Here is a 19963-nt window from a genome sequence, read left to right as displayed (position 1 = left end):
GTATTTTTTCAGGCGAACGTCTGCTAAAATTATGGCAAATTCGGAATGGACATAAGCATCAAGTTGGTTGGAAGTCTTCTACAGTTGCAGCGACTTACATTGAAGAATCCATCGCAAACAAGACGAAGGTATCAAAACTCATTGCTGGAATGGTACAGTGGTGAAAATACTACTTCTCAGTTCCTGCTAATGGGGAAATAAACTATGTGTCTAGATCATCTGCATCACATAATGGTCGACGTAATGTTACTGAAAGCCAAAAGACAAAATCGGGAGCTAAACAGATTCAGATATCTCATAATGCATATTGTACCTTGAATTTCTACCTTAATTAGTTATGTTGTTAATTCAATAATTTATTTTCAATAAAGATAGAGATGAAGTTATAATGTTACCTATATACCTTGTTTCCTTGACAACCTTTAAAGCTCGGTGTGTCTTAATCGCCTGTTTTCGCACGTGTGCTTTAAACGGCGATTTTCACTCATTTTTTCTCGATTTTTGCTGACACGACTCAATGCAACGACGGACGTAGACGCGAGAAGAACGTAAACAATTATTATGCCCTCTCGATTTATCACGCCAAAAATTATTTCTAAGTTTTTAGTGCGTAATTTATTTCCAGTATTGCAGTTATAATAAAAAATTGCATAAAGTATTCTCATACTATGTATAAAAGCAGGTGTGAGGAAGAGTTGTAAAATTAGTAAAAAAATTACAGAAAAAAAAACTAGGGAAGACGCCGGAAGATTTACGTTGAATTCAGCAACAGTTTCTGTTAGCGCTACTACCAAAGAAGCCAGCGGAATTACAATTAGTAATTGTAGTAGTTGTACGTTTAATTTTAATATGAAATAATTTGTTGGGATTATAATGTTTATAATAATGTATAGGTATGCTATCAATAAATGTGTATGCTATCAATAACTGTTTTTTTGGATTTTATCTGATTACTGTGCGAAATTACTTGTCGTTCTACCATTAATTCTACTCGTTAACACTCGTGGTTTAAAAATCCACTCGTAAAAAAAGCGTCTGATTTACACTTAAACTCGTTGAATAAATAAATATTTGTGCTAATGGTTTGTAATTATGAATACTTCACGAAAAATAGCTATTAATATAACGAGAATATTATGCGATTTATAATAATCAAGAACGTTGCTAGGTGACGAGGCGTAACCAAGTCACCTGCGCAGCTTCCAAGATGGTTTAAATCGCTAAAATTCGAGATATATTTCAACCTTTATCGTATCATCTACTTACCTTGTTAACCGCCGGTGGAAACATTTTTTATTTGCAAGAACGGGGCGGATGGGAGCCAAGCAAGGTTCTCAGAGGGTATGTAGAAAAAAACCTGTACAAGAAAGTTTCAATTGGGCAGAAAATCCAGTTTGGAAACGTTTCAATAACCAATGTATCAAACTTGGTGTCAAAAACTCAAATGTCACTATGAGTTTGTATTAAGTATCGTGGTTTGTATCTAACGTATTATGATTGTATCGAAGGGATTATGTTTGTAATATTATGGTCTCCATAATTATCAATAAATGTGTAACAATAAACGAACTTAATAGATGATTGATACGATTAATATTTGAAATACACTGCATCGTACAAGCTAGTATTTATTTAAAAGTTTGTGTACAGAGATTTTTTGAGAGTATCTAAAAAAAAAATATAAAAAAACATAATGTAATAATGTATAGTTCAAAATAAGAAACTTACGACAAAAGAATTCAAATTTTCGAAGTTTTTTTATCACTAATGAGTTAATGACTTACAATTGGAATGATCTTAAGTAATTTCACTTTTGAGAATACATATTTTGTGTCCAGAGTTGGTTTTATGAACAGAAAGTTTATCTAACTGTTGACGAGTTTGACGCTTTATCAGTAAAAATCAAATCACTTTCCAGTGATAAGAAGACAACCTCAATTTCAAATTATCAATACAACTACTTGTTGAATTAATAATGGCAAATTTTAAAATTACCCCATATACATAGTGGTTTTTATGATGAAGAATTGATAGTCTCAACACAAACAAACCCGAGAATTCGCATTTGATACAAAGAGCAACTATATTGTAGGTAGTAAATCCTTAATAAAATTGATATTTATAGACCTGCGCATTGAGCAATATTTTCCATTTTCTTTTCTATTTTAATGAAAATGACTCAAGTCAAATCAGCAGACGCATTACCAACTGGTTATAAATAATTACCGATAAATATGAGTCAATTTATAGTAGAACGTTCTGATTCCTTTTACTAAGAAAAAATGTTTTTCTTATATTGTTTCCATCTTAAAAAGTGAATCACCTTAATTTGGATTAAATCCAAAAGCAGAAGAAGCCATTAATAAACACACATAAATTTTATACAGAGTAAAACGTTTTCACAAATAACACCAGTTTTAAAAACACCAATTAAAATTACAATCCCTCACTTTATGTGGTGTTGGGCTTATTTGAAAATTTAGTTGACGTTTGTTGTTAATTGGGAATTTCCTGAATTTATATGAAATAAAATTAGCTCTAGATTACAAAAAATGCAATGTACTTGTATTTACGCTCCACCATCTTCACTTAATTGCCCCGGTTACAAAAAATGTTGATGGGTTTAATTTATATTACAGTCAAGACATAAATATGCTGTTGTAATTTTATTTTTAAAATAATTGTTTTCATGTATGAATACAAACTGAATATTTTTCCCTTTATAATTCAGCTAGTTTTACTTTCAATAATTGTATTGACGCGGATTGATATATGAATAATTTAGGCTGTCACCAAAAATCAATGGCTCGTTTTCGTTTCCATATAATTTTATAAATAATGTGTCAATACAAAGGTGTTTAATACAGAGTGTTTCACATAATTTTACGAGGCCTGCGCCTGTAACATGCAATCAATAATACATATTCCGATACGGACTCGATTACAAATTTTGGAAAGTTGGATAATCTTTTTTAGTTTGTTCACTCTTTCAAAAATTACCACATTTTTAGTTAGTGATTAAGATAGTTAAACTAGAATCATATTCATGCCGTCTCTTAATAGATCAAATGATAATTGTCTCTGAAAAATTACAGTTTATGACTATTAATGAAACAGTGATTAGTTTGACAACTACTGTCATGGGTTTCCAAAAATTAAATTATTAAGTCTGTATTTTTTGTATCTAGTGTTTTGTAAATTTTGTATATTTGGGTGCGTACATTAGGCGCAAACCTCTTAAAGTTGTGTGAAACACCTTGTATTTTGTTGATTCACTTAGTCGTTTATGGTTTTGTTTAGCTATAAATCCACTTTCCAATATTTTTATTTTTTCTTGTTATGGGTTTAATTTAAAACACACTAAAAGGATTATGTAATCCTTTACATCATACTTCTTTCTATCTTCAACGATTTCATCCCTATAGACAGATAAAACTGCTTTAGTGATGAAAACATTTCGTTTGTATCTGTGATGGCGTATTTAAAAAGCTATTTAAATCTAAACCTAAGATAGAGATATGGTGTCGCGGACTTTTTTAAAGCAAATTAGGTTCTGTATGAGCAGTGTTTTCAAAAAAATTAAAATTAAAACCAAAAGGCAAAGCAAAAGTTTCTGTTCTGTTTATTATTTTAAATTGAGCTTCTTGGCTCAAAATTTGTCAGTGAGGTTCAGTTGTAACACAGATTTTTTTTACATAGAAATCAAATGTTTTTGGCCTATTTCGCCTCAAAAATAAAAAAAATTAAATTAGAAAAAATTATTATGGAAAGACGTTTTTGAAATATACGGTGTTTTTAAACCCTAAATTAAGGTTTAACCAACATGGAAAAGGATCGAAAAGTTTCCTTTTATTTTAAAAAGGCGGTTGACAGGAAAGTCGCTTTTCCACTCGTATTCCACCAATTAGATTTTTTTTATTCTTTCTTTGTTTAAAGAATTAACGTCAAACATGAATAATAATTTTATTACCGCTCCCATAATCATACATTTTTAAAGATTTTAAGATGTACATACATTTAAGTGCAATTCTATTACAGTATTTTACAGTATTAGCAAGGTAAAACGGTTTTTACTGCCAAATGGAAGCGCCGTAGACGAGCCTGTCACCTCCTTGAGGCAGTAAAAACGGTTACCTTGCTTATATGTACAATAATTTATTTGTTTCTCACTTGTAAAAAATAGGAAAATTATTACGTAATTAAATTTGAATAAAAATTGTGATTATTTTCGAAAATTTATCAAAATTCTGTAGAAAATTACTGTGGCAACGACGATATTATCAACAATCTCAAATCAATATAAATTAACATTGCGAACGTGTAATAGTATACAGGGTGTTCTGTCAAAACCCCACATTAGAAGTATTGGGAGTTCGAATAATAGTATTTATTTGAAAATTGGTACATAGCCATAAACCATTAAGTCCTCCTAAATGAAAATATTTTCAAGATGGTGGCACTTCTGCTTATACCGAAAGTCGGTCTCAACTTTCTTATTTTAAATAGAAAGGTATATTTTTACTGCCTTTTTGGATTAATCGGGCAATTTTAAGGAAGTTTTCATCAGCTTTCCTTATACCTAAATATAGCCGTTTTTGAAATATTTGGAGTTTTTCAAAAATTTTTGGATCTGCACCTTCCACTTTAATAATTGGCAACTCTGCCATTTTTTAAGATTTTGAATTCGTTTTTTGCCGTTTGAAAGAGAAAGCTTAGATCTTTTTCCTAGTGTTTTCAAATTTTGAAAAAAAAACATATCCTGAAATTTAAGGGGTTACTTTTGTAATAATTCAAATACTCATAACTCAATTTTTTCAAATAAAATACCCCAATTTTTATTTTACTATATAGAAGAGAATTTAATTGTGCATTGATCTGTATTAACATTCCCTGTACATAAATTTAATAATTTTCAAGTTATGGACTTTTTTTAAGACTACAGAAAATTTATTACTAGCCACACCCGTTTTCACATAGTTTGTTATGGAAATCAAAAATGTCAAAATTGTTTCTCAATAAACTCGACAGTGACTTATTATTTGACAAATAGTGCCAAAATATGGAAAATCAAAATTATGCAAACTTAATTATTATTGATAGGTTCTACCATGCGATCATTATTTAAAGCTAACAAGTAAGAAAAATTTATTTTTGTTTAATGAACGACATCATATTTTTTTTACACTCTCCATAAATACAAAATAAATTAATTAAATCTAAGTTTGAGTAGCTTTGACTCTCCATATTTTGGCACTATTTGTTAAATAATAAGTCACACTCGACGTTTATTGAGACACAATTTTGACATTTTTTAATTCCATGGCGAACTATACGAAAACGGATGTGGCTAGTATAGATTTTCGGCAGTCTTAACAAAAAATCACCATACCTTAAAAATTATTAAATTTAGGTATAGGGAATACAGAACGATGCAGAATTAAATTCTCTTCCAAAAATTGGGGTATTTCATTTGGAAAAATTGAGTTATGGGCATTTGAATTATTACAAAAGTAACCTTAAAATTTTATGGTTTGTTAATTTTTTTTTATAATTTGAAAACACCGGAAGAAAGATCTAAACTTTCTCTTTCAAACGCCAAAAAAACGAATTCAAAATTTTAAAAAATAGCAGAGTTACCGATTTTTAAAGTGGAAGGTGCAGATCCAAAAAATTTTAAAAAACTCCAAATATTTCAAAAACGGCTAAATTTATATATAAGTAAAGCTGATGAAAACTTCCTTAAAATAACCCGATTAATCCAAAAAGGCAGCAAAAAATATACCTTTCCATTTAAAATAAGAAAGTTGAGATCGACTTCTGGTATAACCGGAAGTGTCGCCATTTTGAAAATATTTTCATTTAGGAGGACTTAATGCATTATGGTTATGTACCAATTTTCAAACAAATATGATTATTCGAACTTCCAATACTTTTAATGTGGGGTTTAGACGGAACAGCCTGTATAACATTACAAGCAAGGTAAGAGGGTTTGTACTGGCGAATGGAGGATATTACCTCCTTGAGCCAGTAAAACCCGTTACCTTGCGTGTATTGTTTTATATTTTATTTGTTTCTCATTTGTAAAAAAGTTAGACAAATTTAAATTTCGATTACAAAAAAATTCTCAATAATTTATCGTAAACGTCGTAAGCTATGGCGTTACCTTGAACATGTACGTTTATTTTTCATTTCATTTGTTTTGGCGAAAGCGAAAATGAATGTGCCAAAAGAAATTGTTCAGGAAGCCAGCAGTGTAGCTTCAAGTTTATACCTGCAAAATGAGTTTCAAGGTACGAGCGAGAATACGACTTCAAAAAGTGGCAGAACAAAAATAGTGTGATTGGGGTAACTGAACATGTTTTGTTGGTCTACGTGAATCAACTATCCGCTAGATTCAGTCCTAATACTTTATGGGCAAAATGGTCTATGCTCAACAGTTGCTTGGAAATTAAAGAAAATGCTCCAGTTCGGAGGGTTGTTTTCCTTAAAAAATTATAAGATAATATAACGTTTAGTTGTCATTTGCAGATTTCAAAAGGTAATAGCGTTTCTTAAACGAAAAAATAAGCGTTATACGCCAAAAAGGGCCAAGGTATTAAATAAAGAAGAGGTTGAACGATTTCTTTGGACGCTCCTGATGACCAGTGGTTGCTTGCGAAAATTGTAACAATATTGGATTTTTGGATGTTGTCGATGTGATAAAATTTTCTAATTTTCAAATATTCATATTGCAACTAACTTGTAAAACTTTTACAAGTTAACTGTCAGTTTTACTAGTTAGTGTCTTGATAACATAAACTTTCTTGATTAATATTGTGTTATTGGAAATTGACGTTTACAAATGAGTAACAAATAAAATCTATAACTGGCACTGCTGTCAATTTTGCTAGTAGGTAACTTGTAAAGATGAAGTTTCGAAGTGAATAGACAGATCGGATAATTGACGTTTACAAGTGAGTAACAAATGAAAATATCGTAGGCGTACAAGGAAAATCAGTTACCAGTTTCACAAAAGAAGTAAAAGAATTTAAATTAGCCCCCAAAAATAATATAACACAAATTATTCTTATAAACAAAATATTAGCATACTCAAGTCCACAATTATATAGGTATTTTTGGAAAAACGTATTTTTGCTGTAAGTATGTGTTTACTCTAAACTTGACTTAAACTATTATAATTATCAACTATTATGCACAGTAATACATTAACAACAGATATATAAACTTAGTTAGTTTTTCATGTCAAAACACAAACAAATATGGACTTTATGGGTATAATAATTTTGCTAATTAAAATTATTAAAAATTGGACTTAATTGTTTTTCCTTGTACGCCCACGATATTTACTGTCTCCATTTACTTTAAATAAATTTATAGTAGTGCAATAAAATTTTTATGATGAATGATTTTAACCAAAGTATGCATTTTTTACTTTCCTTATCCTATAACGAAAGTATTGTAATCGGCTGAAATTTGACCTACCCAGATTTTTACATTTCTGAACGAATTATAGCTTCAAGATACCAAAAAGGTTGGTTTGGGCCATTGGGTCGTGTGTGTGTGTGTCTGTCTGTAAACAACATATCTCGAGAATGATAAAAGCTACAAACTTGAAATTTGGTATGTAAGTTACTTGTAGGAAGGGGACGCAGTATGAAACAATTGGTAAAAATCGGTAGCACCGTTCGGCCGCGAAGACCAAAAGTCGGCCGTAAAGCAGCCGCAAAATTATGCGGTTGAAGATACAAAACATTCATGGGGATACAAATTATTTAGAATCATGAAATATACCTTATTAAACAGGAAAATGTGATAAAATAAAAATAACATTGGGTACCGAATTAAAAACTGCACACCAGACGCGAACCCGCGACAACTATGATCTATTTCGCGTGTAATCCGGCAGTTGGCACTAACGCAATTTTTTTTCCAAATAAGTAGGATAAGGAAAGTCGTGTGATGTTCACACCAGATTTTTTTTTTAAGAAATCAAACACGATCACTATACGAAAAAAAAAACCCTTTCAAATATTATCAAATTGCACAGCTGAGTGAAATACAGTAGAAAATTGTCTGAAGATTACTAATTAAAAAAACTAATTAAAAGACTAATTAAAAATTATTTTTAAAACTATATATATATTATTTATTTTATATATTTTATATATTATATATTTATATTTATTTTAAGAGCGTGTACAGAAATAATCCTGCAAATAAGTAACTACAATATGTACTTTATTTTGTTCAGTTGGTGATAGTAATTAACAAAACTTGCCTTATCTGAATCTTTATAGTTCTTGAGATACAGAGGGTTTTGTTCGTAAAATAAATTTAAATTTGAAGCTCAGATTTAATCTACACCAATTCAAATTGTAAACAAAGGTTCTGAGGTTACCTTTTCAAAATCTATAACATTGTTTTAAAAAAATGGGTTCAAATTAGCAAAAATAGGCACATAGAAAAGTGTCCTCATACATACAGGGTGAGCCAGAACTGGCGCCCCAGAGAAAAATAAAAAAAAAATTGAAATCATGAGTTTAAATTTTGCATTTTGACTATTTATTTGTGTTGGAAAAATAATTTTCCAAGTTTTTTTGCTACAGGCTATTAAAAGAGGGAACAAGGAAGCTGTATCCAAAATTGTAATTCTGTTTAATGTTATTTGTGGCCTTTATTGACAAAATTTTTGTACCTTTACTAAATAATTATAAAAAAAAACATATACAAGATCATCAGTATCCTTAAATAGACACAAAAAATGTTAAATGTCAAAAATAAATGTCAAAATTTTTTGACAGATACAATTTTTTAAACATTTTTAATGTCCCTTGTATCTTATCTTACTTAAAATTTTTCTCTGTTCCAACACCCTGTATAAAAAATCATAAAACGGTAAAAAAAAATTTTTGTTGAAGATAACATTCAATTTCATTACGTCAAATGTTACTCAGAAACTAAATATGAACATTCTGATAAGCCAACTTTAGTTATTTTGACTTCTTTTGATTTCTACTATCACCTGTTAAAATATTTACACTTACTTTAAAATCACACAGTATATAAAAATATTTTTTGGTAATCCAGAAAGATACAATATTATCTATGAATTTTGTATACACTTTTTTAAATATTGTATCATTTGAAGCTAAATAATTGACTTTATCCGCAAACGTCAAAACAATGACGCTTTTACGACTAAATGACACAAGTAAAAGTTTTATTTTTCAGACATGGGGTACCTCTGTTGTCTTATTCTTATCTCTTTTGCTGCTTCAGAATTTTCTGGAAATGTACAGTGTAGAGTATCAGCATTCGACATTTAGTCATTGACTAGTTAGATCAAAAAACACTTTCGAAAATCTCAACACAAATACATAAACAGACACGTGACGTTTGTTATGATTTCATTGCAAAACGTCCTGATTATTTTGTTCACTTACTTGATAATTATTGTGTTGCTCTTTTCTCTCTATTTGAATCGTTTGCGGATAAAAATAGAATGTTATTTGGAGTAAAAGTGAGTTTATGTGGCTCAGTTGAATCATTTGCCTCACTCCGTTAGGCAAAGTGAACGTTCAGCTTCGCCACGTAAACTGCTATCACTCCTAATAACATAATATACTATTATCAACTCGCTAGGACACGTTGTAAAAAAGTCTTCATCAAGTGAAACAGAAAACATTAAAATTAAAATTTAATAAGTAACAATTGTAAGAATTAATTTTTAAACCGTATTTTATTTTTCATAAATGTTTATATGTATTTTAGAAAGGTCACTTATAAACATTTTAAGATTTTTAAGTTCCTCATATTATAAACTCTGTAATAAAATTTTAGATTTAGTATTTGTTTGGTATTAGAAATATGTGTAGCATATTTTCCAAACAATTAGTCAGTTATAAAGTGTAAAAATTCATTGAATAAACGTTATGATGTGTCAGTGTTTTATTTAAAAGAACCGCCAAAAATAGACCAATGAGAGGTACGCCCAGATAAATGGATCCAAAGTGGAAACAAAGTGTTTGTTTTGTTGCTATAGGAATGTTGACTTCAAAGCGTATATAAAGGAGAMCGGGCCGCCACACCGGCAGATTCACTTGAGTCTCCTTCCGGACATCTTCGGACGAAATCACCAGGACCTCTCTTGGTGGAATAACTTCAGGACGGCTTCTGAAGGATTGTACTCTTTGGACATCTTCAAAGAATACGGTCGACGGGACCTTCTTCCGTCGTTAAACCACCCCTGCCTCAGGACAGTTTCTGGGAGCCGAGTTCACCTCTGAACACGGGCCACGGGATCCCTTCCGTGGTAAGGGCTTAACATCTGGGACAGTTTCCAGGTGGGATAATTTCCTGGACCTCTTCAGGAAAAGCAACCGACGGGACTTCTCCCCTCAAATTCACCCACGGAGGACGTCTTCTCCAAGGGCTAGGGTTCACTAGGTCCAAGTTAGATTTTGTTTTGTAAAGTTTGTTATTTTATCTGTTGTTACTGTTGTTATGGTTACTAAATAAATTTCTCTTTTCAATCACCTGTGTGTAAATTCAATCGAACCTCCCCCTTCCTCTCCACTGTATAAAAGCTGGCCGGAAAGGCATTCTTATGTAGTGTAAACCTGGAGAACATCTCCAAACAGTTCTTTTCCAACTTTTAGGAAAAAGTTGGTGGCGCCCGGTTTAAATAAGTAAAATAGTAAATAAAAGAAAACACATTACAACTCAAGTATGTTGCTCCTCTTTTGCGTTATGTAGATATTAGCTTATCTAATCACATACTCATCTGAGTATGAAACATTTTTGCACATAAATCATAGTTTCAGAACCTTGATATTGTATTTCTATTCTTTAACTTAAAGCATAGTTCTTAAAGCTCTACGTTAAAACTTTATAATTTATTACTGTCACATTTAATTAAGGTGGTGTACTCGTTAATTTTATGTACTTTTCAGCCGTCAGTTAAATACTCAACTTCGTGACAAAACAACCTGCCTGAAAATGGTCTTTATACCTTAAACTTCTTTTTAATTATCCATCCGTTGACATCGTGTTCGATTTTTTTGCGTTCCACCCTTAAAACGTCGCGTGACTCTACCCACGCGATTGAAAACAAGATAAATTAGTCGTAGCATGCTTTTTACGTTCGGAAAAAATTTCAGGCTCCTCCACCACCGCCCCCATCTCAGACATCGACCGTTGGTGATTTGTCGCTCAATCTTCGACCAGGCTCCAAGACGACGAGTGCCCCAAGCAGTCCTGCGAAGTCCCGGGAATCTCTTCTGCAAAGAGTGCAGTCTTTGACAGGACAAGCTCGAGATCAAGGGGCTTCAATTTTGGGAGCTGCCGTCTCTAGTGCGACTAGAGTAACATCTTCGGTCTCCGGAAGATATCTCACTTTACTCGTCATCGATGACCAGAACACAGACTGGTCGAAATACTTCCGAGGGAAAAGGATTGGGGATTATGACATTAGGGTGGAGCAAGCGGAGTTTAAGGAAATTACAGTAACAGCCAATTCGGAGGGGGCTAATGTGTCGATGGCGGTGTTTAGAGGCGGAACAAGAGTGGGAAGATCATTCCGACCAGATTTATTGCTAGTAAGTACACCAAATTTATTGAAATATTTTGCAAAGTTTGTTTCATTATTTTTTCGCTTTAATGGTCTTCAAATCGGTATTTTTGTTTATTCAGGGTGATTCTCGTGCCTACTTTGTAAAAAAAAATATTTTTATCTGTTTTTTTTTATTAAATGAAGTAAGTACCAATTTTAAATAAAATTTTAAAAACTTCCACTGTTTGAGTTTTTATGAGTCTTTATGCAATTTTTAGTGATGATTCTAAAAAATAACATATTGATGTTAACTGACTCGATTATTTGGATATTTGAATCCTGACAAATTCTCTTTTAGCAACAATGACTTGTTAGTTCGTTCCTTAGTAACGCTAACACGGTAAATTCAAATTTCCTTTTTCCCCAAATGTATAGTTAATTGGATAATCGACAAAAATATCGATAAGATCACCTCTTCAAGCACTCCAAGCTTCATCAATCAGATTTTGATTTCTGTTACTCCTGCAGCCGGAAAAAAACTAATTTTCCATGTTAATTTCCTATATCCAAGCCTGCCTGGGATACCCGGTATACAAGATCATCAGTAAATAAATAGGCATAAAAATATTAAATGTTAAAAAATAAAGGTAACAATTTTTTTTGACAGAACACATTTATATGTATGTTATACAGGGTGTTTCAGATAACTTTACGAAGCTTGCGCCTAATGTACGCACCCAAATATACAAAAGTCACAGAAGACTGGATAAAAAATACACATTTAATTATTTAATTTTTGGAAACCCATGACAGTAGTTGTCAAACTAATCACTGTTTCATTAATAGTCATAAACTGCAGTTTTTCAGAAACAATTATCATTTGTTCTATCAAGAGACGGCATGAATATGATTGTAGTTTATTTATCTTAATCACTAACTAACTAAAAACGTTGAAATTATTGAAAGAGTAAACAAATCCAATTTTTCAAAATTTGTAATCGAGTTCGTATCGGTATTATTGACTGCATCTTACAGGCGCAGGCCTCGTAAAATTATGTGAAACACCCTGTATCTTTCGTTTTATATTTTATGTTTTTATAACTAGGTATAAGCAAGTAATTAAAAAAAAATTACACAAAAAATGCCTTGTAATGTTTTAATATAAATTGTGTTTTGTTTTTAATATTCGATACAATTTCTTTTTTAAAAAAATATACGGTGATTTTTAATAAAGTTAACCATTGTGTCTTACAAAAATACGTTATTAAAAAAAATATTTCTTTGTTGTGATATTTATTTAAAACATATTAAAACAAAGCAAAATATAGTGTTAAAAGATTTTCGTAAGTCACCTTTTCATATACCGGGTGAATAAAAATTATAAAACCAAACGTTTTTTGCTTATAATATTTATTTTTTTAAACTAATTAACGAATAATAAAGTACTATAAAAATAAATAAACGTTTTATCAAGAATAAAATTTTTCCAAATTTCCTTTTGTTTTTGAGTTCTGCAAAACTAAAAAGGCTATGATATAAGGATTACAACCATCTACATTTTATTCAAATTCAATTCATTTTTTTTAATGTAAGTTGCCATTTTGACAAAAAAATCTCGTAACTCAAAAACTAAACAAAATTTTATTAAATTTTATTAATTATTTTTTGAGGACAAATGATTAGAAAAAACACGCTTGGTTTTTATTCACCTTGTATGTATTATAAATACTTAACCATTATTTGTTTAAACAACTTTTTTATAAATGCTTTAAAGCGTATCGTTTTTATTCCTATGTTGTATTTAATTCGAAATATTTCATGGTTGCATTTGTAAACATTACAGCAATTTTGTGTTAACCAAGACCATTTACTTTCCTTTTTATTGTAAATTGTGTGTTCTGTTCCTTCGAAAAATTGAGTATTGTAACCAGTTAAAATGATGGAACCACTTTCTTTTTCTTGGTGATTATTTACAGTCATCGAGGTAAAATTACATTAATTGCCTCGCGTTTTTAATTAATGAATGACTAAAGAATTTTGAAGAAAATAACTGCAACTCTCTTGTCTTTACCGTCATTTGTGTTTTTCGTCAACACTTTTTCCTTTGGAACCTCATAGGTTAATTATGATGATTTTCTAGTACATGGTGCTAGATTTCCGTTGTCCATTAGAAAATCTCTGAAACTAAGAGGTTTAGAAATAAACTAATAACACATTTCTAAAGGCACTTTTTAAAGAAAACAACTTTCTTAAAACCGCATCCCACTATCGTTTTTTGTTTTCATACACTTGTTAGACCGGGAAAAAATATTTCTTTAAAATTGTCAGCCGTTTTAAGTTACCCCAGTTAAAGAAATATTTGAAAAAGGACGATTACCTCAATAAATAATAATAATTAGTATTAATGATTAATATCTACTATTCGGTCATCGATTTATTTACTCTCACTTCCCCAGCGCTATTGTAGTGCCGTCATGCGCTTGTCTGCAAGCAGAATTTTCGAAATGTAACCGTTTAATTTTTGAGTGTCGAACAATTAGGTAAAGCTCTCAAGGACTGTTATTACAATTTGATAATTGTTATTTTAATATTTTTTAGTGAAATTTAAGATCCAAGTTTTCGCTACATATGATATTGGGGCCGACTCATGCTACGTATGCTACGCGTGGTGGAAGACAATTGCGAGAAAATAAATTCAAAGCATCGACCAGTGTTAATATCCTTTTTAAATTAGTCGAAACAGTGGAAGCATGATGAAAGAAGACAAGGAATAATAAAAACATTTTTTAACTGGCATGATTTGTTATTAAAATACCTCTTTTACAATACTTAACAATAAAGTTTAGGTACAAAAATAGGTTTAAGTAAAAAATCTTAGTACATATAAAACAATGACACATGCCCTTAATTGAGTTTCGTTTGACGTATAACATAAAATTCCAATTTTCAGGTTCGACAAAACTTGAAGGACGCAGGAGAAAACTACAAGAAATTGTTATTGGCACTAAAATTTGGTGGCGTCCCAAGTATTAATAATTTAAACTCAATTTACAACTTCCAGGTAAGTCAAACCCGTCTGATTCAGTCAAATAGGAAACAGTAACAATTCGGTTTTTTAGTAAACTGTACTTAAAATATTTAAAAATAAATAACAAAATACAACACTCAACAACTCTTTGTTTAGGACAAACCGTGGGTTTTTGGCCATTTAGTCCAACTCCAGAGAAGACTTGGAAAAGACAGCTTCCCACTCATCGAACAAACCTTCTATCCAAACCACCGAGAAATGGTAAGAGACATTTCTTTAAATCGTCGTTTCTTCCCCACATGCATTTTCTGCTTTTCTGTCTAAGACAGATGGCCTATAAAGAAATCGGTTTACAATGCTATGCAAAAAAAAAACTTGATAATTTTTACTTGTTTCGTATGACAAAATATGTTGGTCAGAAGGCACGTATCGGGCGTTTTGTGGCACTTCCTACCCGCGCAGTATTCGATGCGGCAATCACAGCCTTTCTTATAAACCGATTTAAGACCTTTGCGTTGTCTTCTCGTGAGATTCCTCCACGCAATGGCCATACCACACAGATTTATGTGGGCTTTAAGACTGTCGACATTACCAGAAATCGCATACACTCTTCCTTCTTCTAAATTTACTCCACACATTGCTTCGTCAGCAGCGGTCAACAAACGTCCGGATTTGAGTGCCACTGTGGCTTTGTCTGAACCCTTGTAGGTCTTCCGGATTCGAACTTTGTACACCTTTAGTGAGTTTATCACCGTAGAGCGTTTCACCCTCGCCAGTATAACTGAAAATTAGAAAAAGTGTTAACTGCTGAGTTCAAGGTTTCATTACGTAAGAAATCTCTTATTGTAGGTAATAAACGCCGGTTTATTGTTACGATGATAGGCTATGAATCTACTTGTGGGAATACTCGTAATTCCATCGGATGAAATTAATCCTGAGAGATATTTGAAAAACAACTTACGTTTAGACAGATTAGAACAGGTTACGTCAGAATTATGTGTATGTACGTAATATCTTAAAATATTTTCAGAATATGCATTTGCGCCGAATATCGCGTCATGAATGAACTGTTTGATCTTACGCTGCAAAATGACAGACCTGTTTTCTTTTATAAATAAAGCTTTATTACCACATTAAATCATTTACTGCTATTACAAAACGAGCTATTTTTATACTTTTAATCGAATAGCTGCATACTTAGACGAAAGTGTGATAAAACAAAACTATTTTAGAGGAATTTGTTAAGAACTTCATCATCCATACCTTGGAGATGACAGTTTTATTTGTTAGGAATTTTCCATATCAGATATAAGACGACTGCAATCAGCAATCATAATTGATAGTTCTTCTGTTCTATATTGCAAAATTACAATTAAGTCAATGATAATTTTAATCAAACTAATTCCTAAAAAATAACGATTCTTTAATGATTTATTGATAGAAATGTAAACGGCTTGTCGTTACAATGCATGAAGATCTCGTAACACCTTCTAAGTTTATAGTAGCCAAAAATCTAGACTTTTAAAGAGATTTTAAGTTTAAAATAAGCGGCATTAAAAGCGAAGTTTTAATTTAATTTTGTTAAAAAAAACTTTGGCAAACAATTCGCAGTCAAGATATTGCTTGCATTCTATAAGCAAACAAAATCGGGAGTACGAAGCATGTGGGACGCTATTATTGCACGACGGAAAATAAGTGTGGTGAACCTTCTGGGACTCTTTTTCAAATATCTGAAATAAAATGATTAAATAAATTTAGTCTATAAATCAATTAAAGTAAGGCAGTGCCCCCGCTTCTGGCAACGGCGCCCGTACCAGCTGCCGGCAAAGAATTTCCAAGTTTTGCCGCTAATTTTACTTTTTTTATATCACCAGTTGGGTTATAGCAATTAAAATAGTTTTTTCAAACAATACTAACAGTTTTTGACTAATTCTAGCTCATTTTGCCGTTTTCGGATTCGGCTTACGATTTTATTTGATGTTTCACATGTAGTCAGTTTAAAAACAGACATATGTTTTCATCTCTTAAAATTTCTTTCTAATAAACTTACCCTGTGTGTACATATTGCTCTAAGTTTTCTGGCATAAAATCGAGTAGTTTACCAGTGAAAAAAATTTTTTGGTATTAGAAAAGAACTAGTGTTGAAATCTTCTTAAAGATTAAAAAAAAGATTTAAAAAAAATCGGCCATCCCTTTATTTTTTGGGCTCCGTTGCCAGCTGCGGAAGCCTGCCTAAAATAAATTTCAGTGTCAGGGTCAGGTATTTAGTATATTATTTATAAATAGCAAAAAAGACACAATCCATGATTGTACTTTTTGGTCATACCCTTCAATCCGAAACTTTAACTACATTATAAAATTTTTGTTTGTTTGTTCGAATTTCATAAAATAAAAATTAACACAACAATATGTTACATTGCACGTATCTATCCATCTAATTTACAGATACTACAAACAAGTACTTTGAAATGCAAATCCGGTAAAACAACCTATTCAAACTGTAACTTTTTAATTGAATTTGTGTTTACACTAGGAACATAAAATCAACAAATCATTCTTCGTTTTCCACTATATACGTACAACGTAACATTACGAATGTATATGAACTTAGACTACTACAGGAGGGTGTCCTAGATAGGCTTGGATATAGGAAATTAACATGGGAAATTAGTTTTTATTTTTTTTCCGGCTGCAGGAGTAATAGAAATCAAAATCTGATTGAGAGCGCCTGTAGTGCTCGAAAAAGGCTATCTTATCAACATTTTTGTCTATTCTCCAATTAACTGGACGAAAACGGACTTCAAAAAATCGAAATTTGAATTTGGATTAGCGTTACAAAGAAACGAACTATCAAGTCATTGTTACCAACAGATATAGTTCGTTTCTTAGCAACGGTAAACCGGCAAATTCAAATTTCAATTTTTTGAAGGGCGTTTTCTCCCAAATGGAATTAATTGGAAAATCGACAAAAATGGCGATAAAACAGCCATTTTCGAGCACTACAAGCTCAATCAGATTTTGATTTCTGTTACTCCTGCAGCCGGAAAAAAATAAAAACTAATTTCTCATTATAATTTCTTATATCCAAGCCTGCCTGGAACACTCTGTATATCACAATACATCACTCACAATTTACTTTAACAGAATCTATTACTTGTTTGTCACGTGTGAGCAGTTATTCTCTCGTCGTTGCCTCATGGTATATTATTAATCAACCCAATAACCTACAACCCGTCGTTACATGATTTCATTTTTCGATTTCCTTTATATTGAAGTTGAAAACTTTAAAATAATTGTTTAAAAAAATAGGCAGATCAAAACGAAGCGTGGTGTCCCGGCAGCACTTTTAATTTTAAATTGCTTTTAATATGCGTTGTGCAAATTTGCATATTTACATTGCGCCTTTGCTAAGTCAAACATTCCTATTAAACATAATGAATGAACTGTTGTTACTTTTAGTTTGCAACTTGACCACAGTCAAGATAATTATAATAACAGTGGAAAAAATATTTAAAAAGATTAATCCCGTTTTACTGTAATATTTGCCTCCTATTAAAAAAAATCAATGCTTGCAAAAAAGAGGCAGCTATACAGGGGTGCGCCAGAACTCGCGCCCCAGAGAAAATTTTCAAGTAGAGTAAGATACCAGGAAGATATAAAAATGCTTAAAAAAATTGACATTTATTTTTTGACATTCTCTGGGGCGCGAGTTCTGGCGCACGCTGTACAACATTTTGGTTTGAAGTTATGAGAGTAATTTAAGCAGTGATTGTGCGTTTTTTTTAAATCGCGCTTATTATACTTTTTTTGTACATATTATTGTTAGTGATGTTATTATTGCTGGGATAAAATTTTAAAATAAATTTTTAATCGTACAAATAAATGAAGAGTCGTTAAAATCGTTTTTTGTGAAACAAAATAGACAACGAATAAAATATAATATTTTCTCGATAAGTCTATAAATTATAAATGTAATAAGTGAAGATTATCAATGCACTTTGACTCTATTTATTTCTGCTGGGAAAATAATTTTACAAGTTTTTTTGCTATAGGCTATTAAAAAAGGAAACAAGGAAGCTGTGTCCTAAATTGTAACTCTGTTCAATGCTTTTTGTGGCTTCCATTTGCAAAATTTTTGTACCTTTACTAAATAATTGTAAAAAAACATATACAAGATCATCAGTATCATTAAATAGACATAAAAAAATGTTATATGTCAAAAAATAAATGTGAAAATTTTTTGACAGATAGAATTTTTTAAACATTTTTTCATGTTCCTGGTATCTTATCTTACTTGAAAATTTTCTCTGGGGCGCGAGTTCTGACGCAGCCTGTATGTAGATAGAAAAACGTCCAAATAATTTGTGAATTTTTTTTTATAATCACAAAAATTTTTCATTTTTAACGTAAACATTAAATATAAAAAATGAGGCGTCAGAATTTCCAACTTTATTATACAGAGAGAGTCATTTATAACAAAGACACCAACCGATTTTCAAACGCAACCCAAAATACATTCTCACAGACACTCGGCTTTTGTTGTGTTTGAAAAATTTAGATTATTAAATTTGATTCAAAGTAATTATATATGTCATTCATCAAAATTTAACAGTGTCATAAATTCCCTTGAATTCAAAATTCAAAATGTGCAAAGAAAAAACTGACATGATGTCGTTGAGGGAGAAACAACTGGAGAGAGCGTGCCCTATACCCAAGGATGGTAGACATAGAGGATTGCTCAGGCCCTATGCTGCAATGTTAACCGTATTTCATCATCCCCACCACATTGCGTGACGTCACAACTGGCCCACATTGTTTGTTTACATCAGCTGTGCTTCGTGTTTTTTGGTGTTTTAATGATATTAGAGCATATTAAGATCGTACAAAAGAAAATTGTAGTACGAAATAATGCGAATTTTAGTATATTTAAAGTAATTCCAATAAATTTAAATAGGTGCTGCATATATCGTCACTATATGCCTGGTAGATGGTATGCTGTATATGGTTGTAACAGCAGCCAAATAAAACCAAAACAAATGGGTAACAATCTCATTTTTTATCTTTTTCTATCGGCAACAATATGGTCTCATCAACGATGAGAAAGGAATGGGTCAACAGGTGCAGACGAGCTGATAAGTAACTCGATTCATAGCTCAATTTACTCCATTTCACAAACAATGATTATCAACGTGATCTAAGAAACAAATTGTTATAATGCATTCATTTTTGTTTTAGGCTAGAGTAAGCTATTTTATTGTCATACAGCTACAGTCGCCAAATTTCCATAGCCTATTCTGATCTAAAACAGAAATGAATGTATTATAAGTAGATACATATTTTATAAACTTGCATCGCTAACATTACACCAGATACAATGTGTTTCA

General features: G+C 31.4%; 1 protein-coding gene across 1 annotated transcript in view; it reads left to right on the top strand.

Annotated features, from left to right (window-relative positions):
- LOC123010940 (synapsin) overlaps positions 1-19963 on the top strand; it is a 54902-nt gene that overhangs the window by 12114 nt on the left and 22825 nt on the right. The window contains exons 3-5 of the mRNA XM_044408145.1: positions 11160-11597; positions 14502-14612; positions 14736-14840. Coding sequence (XP_044264080.1) covers positions 11160-11597; positions 14502-14612; positions 14736-14840 — 654 coding nt within the window. The remainder of the gene's footprint in view (positions 1-11159; positions 11598-14501; positions 14613-14735; positions 14841-19963) is intronic.

Source organism: Tribolium madens, unplaced genomic scaffold (assembly GCF_015345945.1).
Source record: "Tribolium madens isolate multiple individuals breed KSU strain unplaced genomic scaffold, Tmad_KSU_1.1 Scaffold_19;HRSCAF=116;Tcas5.2_LG9, whole genome shotgun sequence".
Classification (NCBI taxonomy): Eukaryota; Metazoa; Arthropoda; class Insecta; order Coleoptera; family Tenebrionidae; genus Tribolium; species Tribolium madens.
The sequence above is the reverse complement of the archived record's forward strand: the minus strand, read 5'-3'. Positions and strand labels throughout refer to the sequence as shown.